This window comes from Drosophila montana, unplaced genomic scaffold (assembly GCF_035044405.1).
Source record: "Drosophila montana isolate Dmon_TW-CO22-7 unplaced genomic scaffold, ASM3504440v1 contig_3257_1, whole genome shotgun sequence".
NCBI lineage: Eukaryota > Metazoa > Arthropoda > Insecta > Diptera > Drosophilidae > Drosophila > Drosophila montana.
Window position 1 is genome coordinate 1,148,676 of NW_026998140.1, and position 17,528 is coordinate 1,166,203.

At 36.4% G+C, this 17,528-nt stretch overlaps 3 protein-coding genes across 8 annotated transcripts in view; 1 reads left to right on the forward strand and 2 right to left on the reverse strand.

The window, feature by feature from the left end:
• Positions 1–867: 867 nt before the first annotated feature.
• LOC135433971 (serine/threonine-protein kinase RIO3) lies at positions 868–3,483 on the reverse strand. Its single transcript, XM_064690284.1, has 3 exons — positions 3,279–3,483; positions 2,472–3,220; positions 868–2,413 (listed from the first exon to the last, which is right to left on the reverse strand). Exons 2-3 carry the CDS (start codon positions 3,201–3,203, stop codon positions 1,280–1,282), a joined length of 1,866 nt encoding a protein of 621 aa, XP_064546354.1. The 5' UTR covers positions 3,204–3,220; positions 3,279–3,483; the 3' UTR covers positions 868–1,279.
• Positions 3,484–4,019: 536 nt separating this feature from the next.
• On the forward strand, positions 4,020–11,683 carry Cf2 (Chorion factor 2). 3 transcript variants are annotated; one of them, XM_064690285.1, is made up of 5 exons: positions 4,020–4,197; positions 5,237–6,555; positions 7,565–7,827; positions 8,367–8,545; positions 10,064–11,683. In XM_064690285.1, exons 2-5 carry the CDS (start codon positions 5,533–5,535, stop codon positions 10,237–10,239), a joined length of 1,641 nt encoding a protein of 546 aa, XP_064546355.1. In that variant the 5' UTR covers positions 4,020–4,197; positions 5,237–5,532; the 3' UTR covers positions 10,240–11,683. The 3 variants fall into 3 exon arrangements, with proteins under 3 accessions (XP_064546355.1, XP_064546356.1, XP_064546357.1); XM_064690286.1 differs by having other exon boundaries at positions 5,384–6,555; XM_064690287.1 differs by having other exon boundaries at positions 4,021–4,197; positions 8,367–8,461.
• A 4,507-nt stretch (positions 11,684–16,190) lies between these two features.
• smog overlaps positions 16,191–17,528 on the reverse strand; it is a 42,419-nt gene continuing 41,081 nt past the window's right edge. For 2 of the 4 annotated variants that reach the window (XM_064690377.1, XM_064690375.1), the window contains exons 14-15: positions 17,204–17,224; positions 16,191–16,804 (exon numbers count right to left, since the gene is read on the reverse strand). In XM_064690377.1, the coding sequence (XP_064546447.1) occupies positions 16,607–16,804; positions 17,204–17,224 (219 nt within the window). In that variant the 3' untranslated portion in view covers positions 16,191–16,606. The remainder of the gene's footprint in view (positions 16,805–17,203; positions 17,225–17,528) is intronic. The other 2 variants (XM_064690378.1, XM_064690376.1) reach the window with 1 other exon arrangement.

Genomic DNA, 17,528 nt, shown 5'->3' on the forward strand with positions numbered 1-17,528 from the left:
ATTAACTCGGGTTTTTATGGCAAGATCTTAATGAAATTTTCTGGGCTTAAATATGGCATAAAAATGTGTCTGTATACCAAAGCCCGAGACTTTAGCTCTTAAAATGCGTTTATTTTCGATTTTTAGCAGAACTAGTGGGCGGATCAAAAAAGTAACATAATCTGGATTTATGTATAGTCCAATATTTCCTACATTCCATGTTTGGCTTCTCTAGCTCTTATAATCCTCGAGATATGTTCGAAAAAAAGAAATTCCACATCGATTTTTATCGATTTCTTAGCAACGAGCGAGTTATCATTGATGTTAGGTAACTTTTATCCTTTTGTAGACTCTCAAGAATCTATGTTCGAAATTTCAAGGCGCTAGCTATTAAAGTTCCCGAGATCGAAGGGTTTATAAGTTCGGATAGATGGGCGGAAGAGGATAGATCAATACTAGACAATACTTTTTGGGTCAAGGAAATCTACTTCTGTCTCTTTCATACACTTTCCTTTAAGCATTACGTCTCTTAAATTAAAATTTTATGATATTTAGTTGAAATTGTTTCAGATATCCAAGAAGTTTATTGAAATTATAATAACTGGAGATGTCAAAAGGTTTCTAAAAAAAACGTTGTGAGTATCTTATATGAGAATATATATTTCAACATTCAAGTTTCCGGGCTTTGATAAGTTCATACAGGCTAGATATATACAGGAATATATATACAGGAGATGAATCCATCTGCCTGTTATGTAAGTATGCATATAAACAGTATTCCACTTTTTAGTCCAAGGTCAGGGCATACAAATATTACAATTATAAGTTAAGATCTTGAATTAAAAATTGGGTAGCATTTGGAGAACCAGTATAAAAAACACAGCTGAATTTAACCCAGTTCTTTTTTTAATAAAATCTTGTTAAAATTAATAAAACGTTTTACAATTTGGAAAGGTTACCCATAAGGTTCCTTGTGCATATAACAGACCGAACCTTAACCTATTTAGTCTGAACCAAAAGGAAGCATTAATGAGATTTGCCAAAACAAATGCCAACTCTTAATAAACAAAATAAACATTTTTCAAAGAAATGTTATCTTTAAACAAACAAAAATGTTTAAAATTAACAAATTGCTGGCTCGAACTTAATTCTGGGTGCTTGGATGTGGCATATCGAGGTTCACGCAACGAACCCAACGATCTGGAAAGGGTTCGCCGCAAAGCCCATCAAGTTTTTGTTTTATGAATTTTATAAATTCAAATCAAGTACATTTAATAGTTAACTTTAATTCTGACGCCTGTCACTGGACACATTTGGCAGTGTTTTTGTTTTTGTTGTCGTTGTTAAGCTTCCTTTTCGCCTCCTCCACGTGCTCCAATTGCTCATCTGCCTGCTCCTGCTCAGCCTCGTCTTCGCTTAGCTCCAGTTGACGCAGCGCTGCGGCCGCCTCGCGATCCTGCTGCGACTTCTCCCAGGCCAGCTCGAAGGGATATTCGAGCGGCTTCAGCTCATCGGGGCACTCCAGCTGATTGGGCACCGTCGCCTGGCTGATGGAGGCGCCACGCGTATGTATGCGCTCCAGCATGGCGGCATTGTGCGTTTCGGCATTCAACGCGGTTATGAACTCAAATAGCTGCTCCTTGGTGTAGATGTTGGGCAGGCCGCGCCGTTCGAAGAACTGCACAATATTGGCGCAGTCGCGCATGAGAAACTCCAAGCCGCTGGGATGTTCCGGCTCCACGCTCTGCGCGACATCTATGAACCAGCACTTGCCCTCATACCAGAGTATATTGTATTCGCTGAGATCGGCGTGCACCAGCTTCGCCTCGTTATAGAGCTTGTGCATGGCGGCAACGATTTCCTCGTAGGCGCAGCTCAGCTCGGCGGCATTCAGGCGGGCATCCTTCAGCTTGGGCGCCGCATTGTGATTGTCGCCAATGAAACGCATGACCAGGACATGCTTCTTCAGCACCACCACATCGGGCACATTCAGTCCAATGCTCTGCATGCGCATCAGATTATGCATCTCCTTCTCCGCCCACATATTGATGATGACGCGATGATTCTGCTTGCTGAAACGATCCTTAAAACGATAATCGTCCTTGATGTAGCGATCACGCTGCTTGAACTCATTCAGCGTCGTCTTGAACACCTTGATGGCGCACTCCTTGGGCAACAGTTCGGCCGGCATGAGCACCCCGTTGCCATGTCCATGCTCATTGGTGCCCGTGTAGCTGGCGTCGGAATTGGCATGCAGTATGACCGCCTCCTTGCCGGTGGATATAATGCCATTGATTTGCTCCAGTATCTGATTGTTGATCAGCTTGTAGAGCAGCAGACGCGTGGCCGCATCCACGCCCATCTCAGCTGTGGCCACCTTCTCCTTGCGATCGGCGCGTCCACGCCGCGAATAAGCCTTCAGCTGATTGAAGACCTGCTCGAAGAGTTTCATTTAATTAGCTCACGTTAATATTAATTTGTAACCATTTAACCTTGTTGGACAGTTTCATGTCGAAGCAGGCGCCATCGCCGGTGGGAAACTCTGGGGGAAAGGACATCACACGCTGTGCATTGCGCACGCCGCACAGCTGTGGATCATGCTTGGTTATCATTTCGCCCTCTTTGTCCAGCTTAAAGCCACACTTGGGTATGGCATCGAGCATCTTTTCATTCGTCTCAAAGCGATCCCAGTCGTGCTTGCGATGCGCCAGCTCATCCTCCTCGTAGTCCTCGTCCGCTTCGGTGTCGTGCAGAAATTCCGCATCGCCGCTGCGCAGATATTTGTTCAGTGTGACGGTCACCTTGGACTGTTTGTTCTGCTGCCGTTCGATGCGACGCAGCTCCTCGTTGTACTCGTGATCGAACTGAGATTGCAGCATTCGCGCTATAACCGCATCCGATTCAGCCTCATCCTGCAGCAGTTTCAGGATATCGCCTGGCAGCTGCTCCTTCTGCTGTTGCCCCTCTTCGAGATTTAGGAGCATGGAGTAATCCTCCCAGGCGCCAGCATCGCTGCTGCTGGCACTTGCTGATGTTTCCGCTACATTCGAGTAGCTGGGCGTGGCCGTGGGCGTGGCCACGGGCTGCATCTGTTTCTCTTGCCTTAGCTGTTGTTCCTTGAGCTCCTTGTCGTGCAGGCGATGCGCATATTGCTCGGACATGATGTCCGCCAAATTGGCTGTCTGCACGGGCTCAGCGCTTACCTTGGACCAGGGCGACGACATGCTATTAGGCAATAATACTAAAAAACAGATTACTGTTAAAATTCACTTGAATTTCAAAAAATACACAAAACAAACTTTTCTTTATTTGGCTGTCCGAGCTCGTTTTCCTTTTCCTGCTGCTTACTGTAATTTGTTGACGATCTGACCAAGTTGCCTGCTTGGCCGTGTTTTATGCTTTGTCAGAAATTGCCAATTGTATTGAAATTATTTATTAATTTCTTTTGCTGGCGACCAAAAAACTTTGTTTTGCTCAGTTGTGAAATTGGCAAAGCACATTTCACACACACACACACACACACGTGAAAGCTCTGTTAGGCGGTGGAGTAATTCTGTTAAGTGAGTCGCAGGGTAAGTGCAATTACAGAGATACTGTTGTCATATAGCTTACAGATGGGCAAGTGTCGGGTTTATTTCACATGCAAATTAATTCTAATTTTAATAATAATAAACATTTGATTAGTTGAAATTTATAAGCTTGCTTATTATTTTATTTATTAAAGCTACTGATATTTGAATATGTATCACGAGCACGTCGTGTTGTTGCGTGCGTGTTCGTGTCACGAAAAAAGCCACAAGCGTTCAACTCATACTTTGTAAACAGACTTTGACATGACATTGTGCTCTCCTCTGATTTATATTTAGTCTTTATACAGTCTTTATGCAAACAAATTGTGAAAATTACGGCAATTGCCGAAATTTCGTGACTGAATGTTAACAGTGCCGCTCGATTGTGTCAACTATCTGGCAACGCCAAACAAGCAATATCGTGGTGCTATCGATGTTGGAATTTCAGTGCAAAGTGAAATACGCAAAAGTATCGATGTCGTCGATACTTTTTGTTGTACTTGTACATTTTTCGCCAAAAATAATAATAAAAGTGAAAAGTTAATGTATTTTTGTTGTACAAATACAAAGAAAATGTTGTTGAATTGATTGGCAATTTCGCCATAAAAACGGCCGTAATAATACACAAGTGCAATACGTGGAAACGCTGGTAAGGGCTTGGAATAAAAACGCGCAGCAAACGCAGCACACAAAAAAAAAAGAAAAAAATCAAAATAGAATTCCGAATTTAGAATATGACAGTGACGGACCGAAAAATTTTTCGATTCGAACGCATTGCCTGTCCCCCCATAAGTGTGTGACTGTGTGTTGGTGTGTGTGTGTGAACGGAGGGGGGTGGACGTGGGGGTCAAACTTGGGGGAACACAACCAGAAGCAGAGAAACACAGAAACAGAGATCGGTAGCAGCAGCAGCAGCAGCCGCCGCAGCAGCGGCAGCGCCAACTGATTTCCGATTTCGTTTCGTTTTGCGCGCGAGGCGAGAGCCGCTGCCGCCGCCGCCGCTGGGCTCGTCAAATTTCTGATTTTCTGTGCTAATTTACGCTTAATTTGCGCCGCCTTTTGCTATTTGCTTTTGCTTTTGCACTCTGCTGTGTGTGTTTTTTCTACTAGTATTATGCTTCACACTTGCTGCAACAGGACAGCGCGCTTTTTTTTTTTATTTTTACAAGCAGCGCTGCCGCAGCCGCCGCCGCCGTCACCGCTTTTGTTATCTCGCCGCAACGCAGCTTTCTTCTTCGCCTTTTCGCTGCGCCTGGCGCAATACATCTTTAAGCACGTAGTCTCTGCCAAGGCATGAAAAAGGAAGCTACTTTTGCATGCTAAGGGCTCGAAATACTCAACAGAGTTGCCAGACAGAAAGATTTTGTTAGGTTATGTATTTCGTATTGTCCTGATCCTCGAGCATAGCGTATATATTGAATGTTCAATTTCCGTAGCTTTGGTACAGTAGTCGCCCGCTAATTTGAACTTTCAGAAAATTTAGATCATATATTTATTTAAAATCTGTTTCGAATGTTCTACATTAAAAAGCATTTAAGAACGCAAAATATTTCGCAATATTCAGGATTAAAGGATTTTAATGGTAGTACTGGCAGTTCTTCTAGACGGGCGACCACTGTATGTGTACAGTCATGCTGCTAATGAAATAAACACCTGAAATTAATCATTACTCTGACATTACTTCTCAGGTATTGCTAGCATGTTGAGCAGAAGAAACCAATTCAATGAGCATTATTTTTGTGGCTTGCCTTGGGCCACGCCTAACGAACTAATAAAACAATCAAACCAAATCAAATGCTGAGTTTTTGCCTGAAAAAAAGAATGCATCATTACAGAACTGGTGCTGCTGGAAATAAGCCGCTTACTAAACTGAACTAAAACAAAAACCAAAAGCAATTAGAGAAACTAAGCCCGCTGCCTGCCCGCTCGCCCGCTCGCTCGCCCGCCCGAACTGCCTGCCTGCCTGCCCAGCCTGAAGAAAGAAATGTTAAAGTCTAGCACAAACCCACAGGAATTGCGTCTGCCACGCCCCGAGGAGCACCAGCCACAGCCCACGCATCAAGTTGCCGCCGTGATAGCCAACAATATAACGTCTGCATCAGCCGCAGCAGCAGCCGCAGCAGCCGCAGCAGCAGCAGCAGCAGTAGGAGGAGCAGGATCCGGCCACAGCATGGACACGCTTAAGACAACGTTTCTGCCCAATCTCAGCATGGACCCGAACGTGATCAGTCCGCCCTACTGCCCAATGTGCCATCAGCAGTTCGAGCGCACCCAGCACGCCGCCGAGCACATGCAGCTCTGCCATGGCATCACACTCAACGCACAGCCCGGCGGCATACCCAGTCTCGAGCAGCAGCAGCAGCAGCAGCAGCTGAAGCCGCTCAGTTTTGCGTGTTCCAACTGTGATGATAAGTTTGGTAGCCCGCTGGAGGTGGACGAGCACCATCGGCTGACGCATCAGACCGTCTTTTTGGCGCGCTGCATCGTTTGCAGCATTTATGGCGTCAATTCTGTTACACAGAATCCCAACGAATACAAATGCTCTCACTGTGGTGCCGTCTGCAATGCGGCCATGCTGGCCGCCGGTCAGCAAACGTTTATGGAGCATCAGGAGGCGCCGGTGACGCCGGACGATCTGCCAGCCATGGCGCCGCGTGATATGAGACTGACGCCCGAGGAGCAGCAACACCAGCAGCAGCAGCAGCAGCAGCAGCAGCAACAACAACAGCAACAACAACAACAGCAACAACAACAACAACAACAACAGCAGCAGCAACAACAACAGCAGCTGCAACAGGAGCAACAATTGCAACAGCAGCATCAGCAGGAGCATCATCACCAGCAACTCGAACAACAGCAGCAGCAGCAACAGGAGCAGCAGCGACAACGTGAACTCCAGGAGCAACAGCATCAGGAAGACTTGAACGATCCGGCAACGCCCAAGGTGCCGCCGCTAACGGTAAAACTACTGAAGAACGGCAACGGCGCAACGGTAACACATCCCCAGGTAAGATTCGGGCGCCAAAACCAAGTCAAGCATTTCCAGAAGACACGCAGCAAACAATTTGCCGGACAAAATAATCATTTTTCGATTTATCCAAATATTTTATATAGAAGTCGGACGTGGATAAGGCTTAGCTTATGTGTTAGGAGCTTGAGATATCTTGAAAAGCATGTGATCTGATAAGGACTATATATACTTTATGGCTTCGGAGATGTCGCCTTGTTTGCGTTTCACATTTCATAAGAAAGTCTATAAAAACTGGAAGCAAATGGAAAAGTCGGTCTTGAGCAGATGTCCTTTAGTAGAGCTGCTCAGATCTGAAATATATATACTTTATGGATTTGCAGATCAGAGATAGGTTCAGATTTCATAAGAAAGTGTATAAAAACTGGAAGGAAATGCAAAATTAACTCTTAAGAAGATGTCCTTTTGTAGAGCTCTCGCTAGTTCATCTAATTTATTATTGTAATCAGGTCGAAAGATCTGTTCATAGTATTGTATTCGGGCCAAGAGATCTCTTGTTAATGTTGTATTCCAATTTAATTGTTGTTGAAAACAAAAATTTCTAATGTGAGATAACTCTGTAGGTCTGAGAACTTAAAAGAGAAAACATTTAACAGAAATTAATTAAAAAATAACAAACATTTTCTATGCTGCCAATTGAGATTAACTATGATTGCACAGTATTCAGGTTAAGAGATCTCTTTGTATTGTTGTATTCCAATTTAATTGTTGTGGATAACGAAAATTTGGAATGTAGTTTATATCTCTTTAAAGTAGAGAATTTGACAGCTCCTGCTAGTTCATGTAATTTACTATCAGATGTGATGAGAGATATCTCTGTAAGGAAACGCTTAACAGAAAGTGAATAGAAAAGAACAAACATTTCCTATGAGATTGGATATCAGTTAGGAGTTAAAGTAAAAGGTATATTTCTGTGCAATTCTGGAAATGCTCTCATTATTTAATATGCCCACAATATACTCCTATTCATATGCACTATCGATTGCAGGTCATCATCAAGGAGGAGCCACTCAGTTTGAGCGACAGCGGCGATGTGGTCAATGCGGTGCCTGTCTATGCCATACAAGCGAATCCTGGCGTCCAGCCGGCGGGCACACCTGGTGCCGGTGCGACCAGCGTGCTGGTTAGCACGCAATCGGTGCCCGCGGATCTGGCGCATAAGATCCGGCATAAATGTCCCGATTGCCCCAAAACGTTTAAGACGCCCGGCACGCTGGCCATGCACCGCAAGATACACACGGGCGAAGCAGAGTAAATTCCACATTTATATAGATACCCTATAAAAATATATACACGCACACGCAAAACAGATGCTGCACCTGGACTCAAAGGGTGCTCAACTCTTTTTGGGCTCAACTGTTGAGTAACCGTTTGCAGCATCTAGTTGACATTTTTGAACAATTACCAATTTACCGATTTACCGTTAACCATTTATTTACATACACACACATATATATATATATATTTTTGTTTGTTTTCCTTAAGATCAGTCCCGAGGCTGAGCGCATGGGCGCGTCCGTCAAGTGCCATGGGGCGTGGCCCGTGCGCTCCAAGCGTTGTTCTTGTTATTGTGTCCAATCTCTCTCTCTCTCTGAATCTCTGACTCTCTCTCTGTTTAAGTGTGCAATGAATATTACTGGAATTACGAATGTTACTAATCAAATTATTCTCATCTTTTTCTCTCTCTCTCTCGTTCTTTTTTTTTTCTATTTTTTTTTTATACCCCGCACCGCAAATACTCAATCAAAAAAAAATATGAAAAAAAAAAAATTGTAAAAAAAAAAAAACAGCGCCACGCCCAAAGAACGCCCCTACACGTGCTCCTACTGCGGCAAGTCCTTCACTCAATCGAATACACTAAAACAGCACACTCGCATACATACAGGTGAGAAACCATTTAGATGTGGCTATTGTGGCAGGGCGTTCACTGTTAAGGATTACCTGAACAAACATTTAACGACTCACACGGGTGAGAAGCAATATATTTTCAAATCAAATCAATTCAGTCAGTCAATCAATCAATCAATCAATCAACTCTCAAATCAACTCAGTCAATCAATCAATCAATCAATCAAACTCAACTCGACTCGTTCAAGTGCAAATACACCAAAAAAAAAAAACAAAAAAAAAAAACTATACAAATTATTCGAAATAAAAAAAAATATATTATATATATTTATCTTAATAAACTCTGATGCAAATTGCCTTCATATCCATTTGTCATACCAAATACTTAATATTCAATATACTCAGTACTCGATACTCTCTCGCTCTCTGTATCTCTCACACATATACGCACACACACACACACACACACACACACAGCGAAGAGCATGGCAAAGCGTAGACCACATGATCCACAAAATGTACAGTTGCGATCATTGGCGCTAAGTTGTGGAACACAAATTGTTGAAAGAAAACTTATTTCGATTTAATTTTGATTCAGTTTTGCCTTGGTCTTCGTCTGCGCACAATTTTAATTAAATTCAAAATTCAATAACTGATAAATAAAGAAATAACCAAAAATCTAAAGTTTTAGCTGCTTGCAGAAGATTTGAAAACTATGTTTGAAGAGAGTTTTTTTTAAATATATTATAAATGCAATTGATAAATGAAGAGATTTAAAGTAATATGTTTTATATTATAATCCTTTATAAACTCCAATTTAAGATTTGAAATGAAGAGGATATAAACCACAAGATAATTTTAATAATAAAAATATAATAAAATATAATTTAATCGAATACGTATTACATAAAATGGGATTTCACTTTAATCCTAAATTCTATAGACTATTTTTAAGATTTCGAATATGAAAAAAAAGGATTTTAAAGATAAATAAATAATTAAATATATATAAATATTAGATCGATCCAGTTGAGAGAGATATTTTGATATTATCTATATTGTTTGTCTTGTCTATTTTGAGTACGTAAATTCTTCAATCAATATTAAAATTAACGATATTAAAAAAAAACATTGTAAAGATTACTTTAAAAACTGAGATTGATTTATTCTTGTAAGAGATTAGAGTAAAGATCATAGTTAAAACTCTTCTGCAAGTTTTACAATAATTTACAATGAAAACGGAGAAATGTCATAACCGTAAAGAAATTCCAGAAACAACGTATCGCCCCGCCTCATCTCATTACGTAATAATATGTCTCGTTAAACGCATTTTAACACACAACCAACAATGAAATATATATATTATGCACACATCTATCAACATATGTATATATATATACATATATATAGTATATATATATATTAGTTTGATGATTACGTGCAAATCAATATATGTATCTATTATAATATATATATATATATTAATTACAATGTACCTAAAAATCTATCAAACGAAACGAAAGTTTTTGGAACTGCACGGCATATCAAAAAAAAAAAAAAAAAAAAAAGCAGATAATTGCGGTGCAGACGTTTGATAAATGCTAATCTTTCCAAAAATTGCCATCTCTCGTAATTGCAGGTGAAAAACCATTTCATTGTGGCTACTGTGAGAAGTCCTTCAGCGTGAAGGACTATCTCACGAAACACATACGCACACATACCGGCGAAAAGCCGTACACCTGTCCGTACTGTGACAAACGATTCACGCAACGCAGCGCCTTAACCGTGCACACAACAAAGCTGCATCCGCTCTAGGATAGGCCCAACGGTGGCCGGACCATAATAGTTGACCCAAAGAGAACCACACAGAATGTGGCCTAAAACTGGAACTGGATCGGGATCGGGAGATTGAGAGATTGAGATATCGAGATATCGAGATTGGAAGGTGGAGAGCAACTGTAATGAAAGACGTTCTTTAAAGACGACAACAATTTGGGGCGCGGATCACAAGCAACCAACGACTGGCAAATCTTCAAAGTGCTGCTAGACTCTAAATTAGAATTTTTGCTATCAAAAAATGAAAAACTTACTTATAGTAACAAATTGTACTACAACAACAATGGCGTTTTCTATTGTTAAGTTTAACGATATTTGATTTTCCTTCTTTTTTTTTATATATACATATATATATATATATATATATATTATATATAAACCTTGTCATGTCGTATAAGTCATAATTTTGTTATTCTCTGAGATTTTAATGCATATTTTATTTTGTATCGTACTCGTTAAATACTTTTTATAGCGCACACTCACACCTGCGCGCACACACACACACACCTACACACACACACATCTATATTATTTATGCATATAAAGTGAAATACCCCTTTTTATATAAAATATTATTCTATGTTTTAAACTTGTTTCAAGCTAAAACTCATGTTGACGATATTCTTTAACTACGCGCAAAACTTAAATTAATTTGTTTTATAAACATTTAAATATTACACGCACACTTAATTCGAACAAAGAAAAACACAAAAAAAAAAAACCAAACAAAACAAACCCCAAGTTATTTATTCTCATGCATTGAAAAATATGATGAATTTTTCAAAATTTTTTACTCACTTAAAACGAAACAAAAAAAAAAAAACGCTTTTGCTTAATTTGCAATACGAGCAGGATCTCGTTTGTTTGGCTTTAAATTTATTTACGATGTATAAAATTATATGGAAATTATGTTTTAAAACTAATTACAATTAATATCGTTTAGTGCTTATTCAGTTTGTTTGTTTGTTTGTTTTCCTCATAATTTAACTGCTTAACTGGTTTGTACATTCTAAATGTTAACCAAGCTGTTTTTTTTGTTTTTTTTTAATATAAATTATTTAAGTTCTTCAAGCGCATTTTCGAAACGCAAGACAAAAAAGTATTTAAGTGCAAAATTGATAAATCGAAAAGCAACAAAAATTCTATGCAAAACGCAACACAGCTTTACGCGCCAAACTAGTTTAAAAAACAACAACAAAATATACAATATATATATATATACACATATACACATACAATCTAATAACAATTTTTGATAAACTAAGCTTTTAAAAAAATGAAAACAAAAATTAAACTAAAAAGTAAAGAGTCGTAACGTAACAAGCTTATACGCATAATAATTATAATTGTTTTTGTAATATATTATAATAATTAGTTATTAAAACGAAACGAAAAGCAAATTAAAAGAAACATTTTTAATCAATTAATTTACTTGCAAGTTGTATGTACTAAACAAAACTAAAAACTAAAAACTAAAACTGTAGCAAAAAGTCAACCAAAACCAATTAAATTGTACATTTTTTTACAAAACAGATATAGTGTTATATAAATGTATAATGTACATCTAATATTACCTATATATATATATAATATATATATATATATTATAATTAATACACTCAAACAAAAAGTCTACCTAAAATGCACACACATAGGCACCAGCAACAAAACGAATGCGCAGCGCATGTAAAACCAAAATAAATTCTAAGTAATTAACTAATTATTGTAATTTTTTATTTAAGTTTTAATAAAACAAGTTGACGATCAAAAGCAACCAAGAAAAAAAAAAGAATAGAAAACCAAATGCAAAGCTCGCTTCTCTCTCTAATAAAAACTAAATCAATTGAGAAATTTTGTAAAACTGAAAGTTGTTGAGCAAAGAAATGAACGAACGATACGTACTAATAATAACTGCTAGATCCTAACTAACTAACTAACTAATTAATTAACTAACAACTACCAAAATGATGGCGAACAAAGCAAGCAAAGTGAGTAAATAGTCTTTACAAATTGTAATTAAAAGTAAATTTAAATTTAATTAATTCATAATTTGTATGTATTGAATGTAATTGCAATCTAACAAGGAAACACTTGAAATCATCTTCGAGCAATATTCAATTCAATTATATTTAAAAAAAAAAAAAAACAAAAAGCAAAGAAAAGAAGAAGAGATATATATATACATATATAGTATACTATAAATGAATAAAGGTCCGACTTGTAGAAATATTATAAGAGAAGATATTTTAATATTAATACGTTTAAGAAAATACTTACCCTAAATTGAACTTATGGAAGATTTGATCTATGTGTGTACTTAGAAATCTGATCCATACTGAAATGTTTAGTTTTGGCTATATTAGTCCGATTTATATCTATCGATATTTATACGTCAGTTCGGGAACTGTGTGTCCTACCTAACATATAAGACATCTCTCATAAGCATCGGACTTCTATATCATAAAGCTATACAGGAAAAATTACTATGGCATGTAGCTCTATGGATCAGATCTCAACAGCATCGGACTATTATATCATATAGCCCTATAGGACAAATCTTAGCAGCATCGGACTACTATATCATATAGCTCTATAGGAAAAATCGATCGAAAAGGAGTTTTTATATGGAAAATTCATGAGTCTCCTCGCATATCTTCACAACCGTAAGTCATATGTTGAATTTATTATACCATAAAGTATATATATACCATGTCCATCTGTCTGTCCGTCTATCTGTTTTTGTGCGAATTAGTCTCTCAGTTTTCAAGCTATCGTACATATGTCGAAACTGGCCGGATCGGACCACTATATCATATAGCTGCCATAGGAAAGATAGGTCGCAAATTAAATACTTGTATGGAAACTTTTTTGCTTATCAAGATATTTTACCCATACTCGGAATTTAAAAGTTTCCCCATGTTCCCTACATGTATTCAAAATCTTATCAACATCGGACCACTATATCATAGAGCTGTTATAGGGACGATCGGTTGAAAATTAAGTACTTGTATGGAAAACTTTTTTGTTTATCAAGATATCTTACCCATACTCGGAATTTAAAGGTTTCCCTATGTTCCCTACATGTATGGAAAATCTTATCAACATCGGACCTATATATGATATAGCTGCTATAGGAAAGATCGGTCGAATAGTAGGATCTTATATGGCACAATATTCGGTTTTCAAAGATATTTTCATTAAAACAGCATTTTTGAGCTGCATTATTCCAACATTTCTGCAAGGGTATTAAATCTTCGGCGTGCCGAAGATATCTTGACTTTCTCTTTAATCTGAATACTGAAAATCAAGGATAGATTTTTAATCTTCTTTCCTTACATCATTTTGAAATAAAATACAAAAGTTTAAATTTGATTTAATCATTATTTATGTTTATTAGTATCATTTTTTGTTGTCGCTCTTGTTTTTTTTTTTTTGGTTTTCTGTTTTTTGTTTCATAATTCATTTTGAAATATTTGCGTTACAATTTTTGGATTTTCGCCCTGCCCCTTACCCTAAACGGGCCTACGCGTATATCTATCTATATATATATATATTTAAATATTTATATATATATATATTTAGACAACGCAGCGCATAATGCATTTTAATTTCTATGAGACATTTGGTTTTTATTCATTATCTTTTTTTTGTTTTTGTTTTTCTTTTATTACTTTAAATTACAATGAACGAATATTATGAACACTATCACACTTGCAAAATGTTTGTTTTTTCGGTTTTTTTTTTATTACTTTTTCGACTTTGGAATTTCTTTTGCAATGAGCAACTAATTTTTTAAGTATGCCCTCCTTTTTATTATTTTCACATATATGTATATTAAATGTTTTTTTGTTATTGTAATGCTGATACACACACACATACATATATGTCAATTACATGCATTCCTATATATGTATAATTTTTATATATATATATATAGTATAATCAGTTATATATATATTTATATATAATAATGTATATGCCATTACTTCAATTTATTCATATTTTTACACAAACCTTTTTGATCAAACGCAATCAAAAAGTTGTATTTCTGTTTTAAATATTCTTTAAATGCTCAACTTGTTGCATGCTTGCGTGTGTGTGTGTGTGTGTGTGTGTGTTTGTTTTTTAACTAATTTATACATTTTCCCAACCAGAAGGTTTTCACATATCTTTGTATACCTCATGTAAATGCCTATGTACTGTATTCTGTATACTGTATGTTCTATATGAGATGGCTTTGAATCTTGTTTTGTTCTCATTTTGGACTTATTTATTCAGATAATTACGCTTTTCCTCCTTTTATCATTTTCAAAAACTTCTTATACGGCTAGCGGAGTAATACAATTCAAAATACATTTCAAATGTATTTCGTTTAATACTAGAAAAAAAGGGAAAATAAAAGTACAAAATAAAAACTAACCTGCCAAATGTTCTTATTTTTTTCATTATAAGTCATTTTTTTTTTTTATTGGAATTATATAATTGTAAATAAAACCTAACCTACAAAATTATAAAGTGAAAAGTTTGCAAATTTTTTGTTTTTTTTTTTAAATTTTCTTCTTTTGGAGTTTTGAAATCAATTTTGGATCGGGAAAAATGTTTTTATATTTTTCCAAAATAATATTTAAAACGCGTTTTGTGCGTTATTGGAATTTAAAATTAAACCTAACCTCAAAAAATTATATAAAAAAATCTGAGTTTTTTTGTTTTTTTTCTTTTGGAGTTTTGAAATCAATTTTGGATTGCGAAAAATGGTTTTATTTAACATTTTAACATTTCAAATGTATTTTATTTTTATTGGAATTACAAATCAAAACCTAACCTCAAAAAATGTAAAGTAAAAATATTGAAAATTTTTTGTTATTTTATTTTTCTTTTTTTTGGAGTTTTGAAATCAATTTCGGATTGTGAAAAATGGTTTTATTTAACATTTTAACATTTCAAATGTATTTTATTTGTATGGGAATTATAAATCAAAACCTAACCTCAAAAATTGTTAAGTAAAAATTTGGAAAATTTTCTGTTTTTTATTTTATATCTTTTGCAGTTTTGTATTCAATTTTGGATTGTGAAAATTGCTTATTTTTTTTTTAGCTACTTGACTATTATTCATAAGTATTAGCTACTTACTAACATTCTGAACGTTCGTTAACTTCCGCCCCGCCCCCAACTCTCTCCTGAACTATTTGTAAAATTATACAACAATGTTTGTTAATTTTTTTTATTAATTTTTGTTTTTCTGTTCGCTCTGTCAGAAAGTTAACAAGTGCCTCGCTTTGGTATTTTGTGGCTTTGCTCCTCTCACAATGTACGAGTATATTAAATGGCGCATACTTCAGATATGCATACATATATAAATCAATATATATTTGTATAGTATATATATATATAAGTATATACAAATATTCGCTATACGCTGATTAGTTGCTGTGGTTTTACAATATTAATTATTTATATATAAGTATATATAAAGTACATACATAGTTTAAAGTCTAGGCGTCGATTGTGTAAGTAGTTAGTTATGCGGAAGGGGCTGACTGGAGGGGGAGGTGGAGTAGAGGTGGGGGGGGGGAGTGGAATTTCTAGTATGTTTTATAAGTAAGTATTGCCTATAAGCTCAAATTTACAACTGATTTACGACCATTAGGAATTGTCTTTAGAGTTTTCTTTAACATATTTGATTCATTTTTATTGCGGTTACAAATCAAAGGCAAATTATTTAAGTTGTAAGTATTTTCTTAGTTACTTTCGAGGAACTCAGTTAAGATATTCAAACAAAGAGAAAACAGTGTTAGATAACATATTTGCTGCAACAGTTTTAACGTTTACCTACACAGGTGGGCTCTGTTATTCATTTTTCAACTCTTTGATTTTCTTCTACGCTTTTGCTCTTGTCACAATCAAAAAAAAAAAAAAAACTTAAACCACACGCACAAAAAACAGCTCTCAAAAATTTATCAAAATTGTACAAAATTTTCATATCTCTTTCGAATTGTTGTTGTTACTCAACACTGTTCTATGCACAACGCATATTTTCTTGTTGTTGCTCAACACTGCTTCATGACAGCTTTGTTAAAATAAAGTAATGTTTTTTATTGTTTCCTATATATGTATATATATTTATATTTATATTTATATTTATATATATTTGTTATTTTTAACATTTGCTCATTCTCATTGCAAAAATTAAAGTAATTCTTTTATTGTTTGTGTTGTTGCGCTATTTGTTATAATGCTGCACCTAATTCTCAGTTACATACATTCACGTACATATATCTATATGTATATATACCGTATATCTAGTTTGCTTGAGTTATATACAGTATGGCCGCATAGTTTGAACTTCCTACTTGGAGTGCGAGACAACGGAGTGGGAGACCATGGAATGGGATAGCATTGAATGCGATATGCCCGATATTTCGGCATAGGTATCTGTCGGTCCCTCCGCACTGCAGACTGAATCCTCGGGCGTGCGCGACGGTTCCGCTTCGGTTATTTCAATATCCTGATGATGTTTATTGCTGCGATGTTTGGCACTTAAAGCCTGCGAAAGGTTTTGCTTCATATTATTCATGGGGCTTGTCTAACAATTCAGCAGTGTTAATTTAGTGCATTTGTTAGTTTTAGTTTTAATTAATGGGGTTTTTCTTTTTAAGTTTTAGCTTAGATACATGAAGTGCTATGGTGTACATGCATTTTTGGGAAACACTGTAGACAGAGACAGTCGACTCAAAGGACTTGGTACAATTATTGATTTATTTTAGAAAGCTTTGGCCTGCATGCTAAGTTGTTGTCAAAGATTTAACGATATGTTTCGTTGAGTTTAGGCGCTTTTTAGGTTATGCACAACACAAAGTTAGGTTAGTTTTTGCGGTTTTAGGTTTCGTTTTTTTAGGTTAGCTTTACGTGTTATGTAACAGTGAGAGAGTCTGACGTTGCTTACCTTATCTTTGCTGCCCTTTTTCTACATTTAGAGTGTTTTTTTTGGTTTGTTTTTTTTTTTTGGTTTTTGTTGGTGGGTTTGAGTTTTTTTTTTTTTGTTTTTTTTCATAATATTGTACAAGTCATGACAAGAACAATGATATATATATATAGATATATTTCATATTAATACTTATATATTGACACAGAAAGAGTTTACAAGTGGAAATGGAGTTAAAAAAGAGTGTGTGAGAGAGAGGAAAGAGAGAGCGAAAGAGAGCGAGAAAGAGAGTGGGGTGGGGAGCTTGGGCTTGGGCTTGGGCTTGGGCTTGGGCTCTGGGAATTTG

Coding starts and splice junctions, on each gene's coding strand:
- Cf2 (XM_064690285.1), top strand. CDS start 5,533: ATGTTAAAGTCTAGCACAAACCCACAGGAATTGCGTCTGCCACGCCCC. Junction 6,556..7,564: donor CAACGGTAACACATCCCCAG/GTAAGATTCGGG, acceptor TATCGATTGCAG/GTCATCATCAAGGAGGAGCC. Junction 8,546..10,063: donor ACATTTAACGACTCACACGG/GTGAGAAGCAAT, acceptor TCGTAATTGCAG/GTGAAAAACCATTTCATTGT.
- LOC135433971 (XM_064690284.1), bottom strand. CDS start 3,203: ATGTCGTCGCCCTGGTCCAAGGTAAGCGCTGAGCCCGTGCAGACAGCC. Junction 2,414..2,471: donor ACATGAAACTGTCCAACAAG/GTTAAATGGTTA, acceptor CTCTTCGAGCAG/GTCTTCAATCAGCTGAAGGC.